Here is a 6,063-nt window from a genome sequence, read left to right on the forward strand (position 1 = left end):
GACATAGATGCGCAAAGAGAAAAAAAAAAAATCTATCACCAGTTACCATGGCAACTGTATGAAACGTCAGACGAAACGGTGAGCACGTTCACATGGGAAGGCGTGGTCTCTGGGAGGGAGAGAGCGCGAGGGATTGTAGGCATGTAGAGGGAGAGCGAGATGCAGAGAGAGAGAGAGAGAGAGAGAGTGGATGGAGCTCGTGCAGAATCTCGTTCACACCTGGGATTTTTGAAGCGGCTCTCGTGTGGTTACCGAAGCCGTTATTCATGGAGACATAAAGAAGCAGAACCAAGGCTGGTGTTTTTGTTTTTTGTTTTTTAAATCCTGACAGAAATCAACAGGGTGGGAGCCGCTGTCTCTCCGACGATGTTTCTTTTTTCTCTCTCTCTTTCTCTCTTCCAGCAGCGTTGATGACAGCTAAGGAAAAGAAAAAAAAAAGAGGATGGACTGACTTTCTTCTCTCCGTATGAAGGATTTCGGGGCCCAAAAATCCAAACCAAGCCTCATGTCCAGCTGTGACATGAACGACGCGGAGTTGTGAATATGTCGTGGCTTTCCTGGAGATGCAGCCTGTGCTGTGAGCTCTGAGAAACATCCAGAGTTTAAAAAAACAAACAAAAAAAAAACGCTCATTTAGCTCATTTTCTCGGAACAAAGCTGGTGAATGACCGATAGGCACAGCTTTGTTTGTGTGGACAGACCCGGACAGAATTACCCCAGTCTGGGGGTAACAAGAGGAAGAAAGTGGGAGGGGTAAATAAACCCTGCTTTACAACCGAATAACGGGCGTTTATGTTTAGCATGCTTTAACAAAAAATGTTTACACGACTGTGGGCATTTGTTTTTCCAGAATGTAAACAAATAACACATAACTTCCGGGTAGGTTGTTGGAGAAACACAGAGGTGGAGGTTTAAATGTGTGCAACAAAAACTCAGCTTATGTTTGTCATAAAATTGTTGTGTAACATTAGGCTACGTTTAAAACATGTTTTTTTCTAACTAGCTTAGCATAGGCTGGTTTTCCATTTTCAGACTGAATTTTATTTTATTATATTGATATATCATATAGGCTAAATACTGCAGAAGGTCCGTGATTTCCGTGAAATCACTGTTGCCACCAGTGTGTATGTAAATGAAATCACAAATATATTTCCACCAAGAGGGTTCAGAAGAAACAGGTCCACCTTTCAAAGAGCATCTTAAAGTGCTGGTGAACAAGCAGGGTTTGAAATCCTTGATAATAATCTGTTCTGAATTAATGTGACACGGTTGCCAAATGTGCAACACATGCATTTTTAATGCCGAGCTCCTGTGGATCGGTCACGGCCATCAGTCAGTGACCTCTTATTTCTGAGAGCCGGCCTGTGGTGTCAGTAAGAAGTATTATGGCTTACAAAATGCATAGCCAGTAGCTGTTACAACAACAAAGCTTCACTGACATTGCATGTAATTAGTCTTATGTAGACAGTTATGTCAAACTAGCCTAGTCAGTCAGTGAGTGTTGGCCCTTGAACACAGATTTGACGTACCCCTGTCTTTTTATTCTTTCTGTTGATGGATCTAGAGATAATGAAAACAGAAAACTACAAATGGATGAGGAGGAGTCATCTATCAGCAGCAATCCCTGAATCCAGGAAACCAACTCTGGCTGACTCTGATGGGACTGGATGCGTGTGAGATACGGGATGAGTTTTGTTGTGCTGTTTTTGGGCTTCGTCGATGGATTCGCCTGTTAGCACGGCCCTGTGGGGCAGCGGTGGCAGCAACTACACGGCCGACAACTCCGGGCCGAGCTTCACCAACCAGCTGGGCACTGCCTCACCTGTTGCACCGAGGTGATTCAGTTTGACCGTCTTACCTTTCCATCTCATTTCGCAAATGGCTAATTTTCAGATTTGCACGTGATGCAACAACTGATTAAATTGCCTGAGAGGAGCAAGTTATGATTATGAAATCCATTCAGCCTCGCACAAGAAATTGCAACAATGGGGAGCACCTGCTCACTGGCACCTGCACCATCCGTGTGCCCTTTGAAGTAGCCACAGCGAACTATAGCAGACATTAGCATTTTTGAGAACATAGCTAAATTCAGTAGAGATATAATTAGCCAAGAAGACTGATTTCATATCTCAGCTGTAGAGTAGACTGATCAAACATCAACCCCACAGCAACAGCGGTGTGGTTACAAAATTCAGGGCCTGCTGAAAACAGCTCCCTCGTGACTTGAAATAATGAATATCTACAGTCTCTGGCATGTTCCAGAAGTTCTGGGGGGGGTCACAGAATCCATTAGGGTTTCATGGTGATTTAAGATGCAAAGACATCCCTGTGACAATCTAAAGAAATACTAAATTCACTGATACTGAAACCTTGATTTGTGCTATGGAATTTGGTATGGAGAAACTGTCAACTACCAAAAGCTTGCTGTATTTTATTCAGCTAGTAGTAGTACAGTACTTCAGAGAAGCTGAGGTTATGTTTCTTACTGTAACTTTTTTTTGGGAGATGCATGAAGTTGCTTTAATTCTTTTTTTTTTTAAATTTCTTTTTTGGTTCTTTAGGATAGTTTCCATAGTGACCAGCCTTGTGACCTCCACCACAGAGGCCACAGTGGGAACCACAGGAAACCTATCGGCTTTCAGAGACCAAAGAGGGAGTGAGCTCAGTCAAACCCACCAGGCGTCGACCCCATCGGTGCTGAGCGCCGCTGAGAGTAACTCTGTCCTGCAGGGCATCACAGTGGCAGCTCAGGCCCTGGTACTCCTCTCCATCTTCCTCCTCTCCAGCCTCGGTAACTCGGCGGTCGTCATTGTCATCATCAAACACAGACAGCTTCGAACGGTGACCAATGCTTTCATCATGTCGCTGTCGCTGTCTGACTTCCTCACAGCCGTCCTGTGTCTGCCGTTCTCCTTTGTCATGCTCTTCAGTAAGGATGGTATCTGGATGTTCGGGGATCATTTCTGTGTGGCCAACGGCTTTTTCAACACCTGCTTTGGTATCATTTCCACCCTGACTATGACTTTGATCTCCTTTGACAGGTACTACGCCATAGTTAGACAGCCACAGGCGAAAATAGGCCGCCAGAAAGCAACTCAGCTGTTGATAGCTGTCTGGCTAACTGCTGTCGTTTTCTCTTTACCTTGGTATCTGTTAGTCCGGACACCTGCAGAAATCCATAAGCGAGGTTTCTACCACTGTATGTATGTGTTCCACTCTGGGACCTCACGCATGGGGACAGCTTATAGCATCTGCCTTATCGTTGTTTGTTATTTACTGCCCTTCTCCCTCATGTGTTTTTGTCATTACAACATCTGTAAGACAGTGCGGCTTTCAGAGATCCGAGTCAGACCGGTGACCACGTACGCATACTTGCTGCGATTTTACAGTGAAATGCGAACAGCCACCACCGTTCTGATAATGATTGTTTTCATCATTTTTTGTTGGGGGCCATATTGTGTAATGGGGTTGGTAACAGCCATGGGAGACTACACCTTCAACCCTGCAATGGACACGGTAGCCATCTGGCTAGCCTGGGCAAATGGAGCCATCAACCCTCTGATCTACGCCCTGAGGAACCCCAATATATCCATGCTGCTGGGACGGAGCAGAGAGGAGGGCTATCGGACCAGAAACATTGCCGCGTACCTCTCCAGCCAAACCCAGAACCGCGAGATCCGGCTTAACCAAGCAGAGAGGATAAGGGACCGCTACGTGAGTCGCGTAGGGGTGAATAACAACAGCCGGCTGTCGAGTTCAAGTCCCGGAAAAGGAGGAGAGGTAGCAATGTGGGCCTGTAAAAACCCTGCTGTGTTTTTCTGCAGGGACGCCCACCCTGACACTGCAGCACCACCCAACTCTGTCAGCACTCGTAAAATGAAGACAGCTGACACCAGTCTGTGACGCTTTGGAACAATTCTTCACCATCTAATAGTTGTTTTCATCTTACCTGTATTTATTCTTATGGATGTAGAGGCTTCTGTCACCAGACTTTTTTTGGGAACACCTTCTAGTATTTCTGTCTTATCACATCTCAGAATCTCAACAATGTTGATGATCCAGGCCAGATTTTGTTCCAGGAATCAAACGGATCATGAGTTGCTCATACAGTACTACTCGGTTGCAGAACTGTTCACACTTTCTGATATTCCTTCCTTAAATTGAAGGATGCCATGTCCTCTCAAGGATCCACACGACCACCTGAAGAACCCCTGGAACCGCCCCACCACCACCACCGCCTCAGTGATTAAGCAGTGATTAAGATTTCTGTAGAGGACCATGATGAGTTTGTGTTTGCGCGGCACAGATCCTCATGCCAGACATAATTTCATATGTAGATGCAGCATGTGAATATGGAAAACCGAAAAGGATCTAGCATTTCCTTAATCCTAAACCTTCCACGCTTAGAACATATGTGTACTGTACGTGTCATTTTCAGACTGTCCTCACCAGAAAAACGACACCATTGGCGATTTGTTTAAAAGCTTAAAATAACCTAAAGTTTCACCTTCCTTACAAGCAGCCTCTTGCTGTCATGTGAATATGGACCTGCCTGTCCTCTATCAGAAGCAGACTCAGAGGCAGAGCCTCTCATGGTCTGGTCACATCAGAAAGTGGCACAGCAAAGTTCATTCACACATTCTCACAAAAAAGGGGGGGGGATGTCCCTGTGACCAGATCCACTGATCACAGTAATTCTTTGAATTTATTTATTTCATGCTAAAATTTTGCTGGTTTAAATGCTGCTGTGACCAGGCCAGGATGGAGGTTGTCGTCATGGATAGTTTATTGGCTCAAGGGCTCTGTTTTAACAATCTAAGTGCATGGAGCAAGTGCATTTAGGGTGTCCAAATCCATTTTTGCTTGTTTAAGTGCAGACGAAAAAGTCACAGCACCAGGCTCATGGTTCAGAAGGGTTTGCAATTAACCTCTTAATTAATCAAGGGTGTGTTTTTGGTGTAACATGCAATGAACCAATCAGAGTTCCATCACCCATTCCCTTTAAAACCCAGGTGGCGCAAGTGCATTTACAATTTAAACAACATGGGCACTGGACGGGAAAATGTCAACTGCTTCAGTCTGAAATATCACGGGTGTAAAGGTAGGGCCTTAAGTGTCTGAGGCTGTTAGTCAACAGTCAAGACTGATTTCTTAAACCATGTCCACAACCTTCTACCCCTAACCTTAACCTTTTAACTACAAGTAGTTTAAACCAAACATCATCCTAAGATGTTGTCGATCAGAAACTGGGCATATGAACAGTCATGATGTTCGTTTGGGAGGGCACTGACAAACCTGTTTTATCTTTTAGGGATGAGGATTTGCATTTTCATCATGTCTGTTCGTCTGTTGTGGCTTTTTTGTAATTCATGAGGTACGAAATTACTTTTTATTGAAGTTATCATGATTCTACTGTGCAAAAATATCAGTTTGAATGTGTCTCAACAGGTTTCGGGTGACATTCTCTCTTAAGATTGAACATGCTGGGCCAGATGTGTTTTTACAACACTGGATTTGCAAATGTTTACAAATGAAAAGTCACTGCAAGACCACGTTAGAGTCCACAGACAAGTGGCATCAGACCTTTGGGTTAGTTACGGACTAAAAGGGCCAGTGTGTGGGATTTGTGGGGATCTATGAACTTGCTCTGTGCACTGTGTTTCAGAGGTTCTGAATTATTTCGCCAATTCCAATCTTTTTTGTTCACTTCAGTACACAGTGTCACAGTCAGTCATCCGTCACTGATGTGGTTTGTTCGCATCACCTTTGGCTCATTATGAAGCAAATGTGTCAGTAAATACAACAGCAGCTTTGTTAAAGCTTTAATGGCTCAGCAGCCATGGCGTGGAGCTCCGTGATGATGATTCAGTTTTCACATACTGAACACCTGTATTTGGTTTAGCGTCTGTAAAACCACAGTGAACCTCAGCACAGTAATTTAAAGGTGGAAGGAGCTACAGATTCTGAATAAACTTTATTTCAGATGCAGAGTTTGGATTATACTTGACCAGGCAGGAAACGCGATGCAGGTTTAAGATAACTGCTACACCTGAATGACATGTT

The 6,063-nt window shown here is 44.3% G+C and overlaps 1 protein-coding gene across 1 annotated transcript; it reads left to right on the forward strand.

The window, feature by feature from the left end:
- The first annotated feature begins 228 nt into the window (after positions 1-228).
- On the forward strand, positions 229-4,542 carry LOC121197442 (G-protein coupled receptor 135). Its single transcript, XM_041061054.1, is given in 4 exon segments — positions 229-753; positions 1,565-1,714; positions 1,716-1,835; positions 2,562-4,542. Coding segments are annotated over 3 exon segments (1,509 nt in total). The 5' UTR covers positions 229-753; positions 1,565-1,667; the 3' UTR covers positions 3,904-4,542.
- Positions 4,543-6,063: the final 1,521 nt, after the last annotated feature.

The sequence above is a fragment of the Toxotes jaculatrix genome, chromosome 17 (genome assembly GCF_017976425.1).
Source record: "Toxotes jaculatrix isolate fToxJac2 chromosome 17, fToxJac2.pri, whole genome shotgun sequence".
In the NCBI taxonomy this organism is placed as follows: Eukaryota; Metazoa; Chordata; class Actinopteri; family Toxotidae; genus Toxotes; species Toxotes jaculatrix.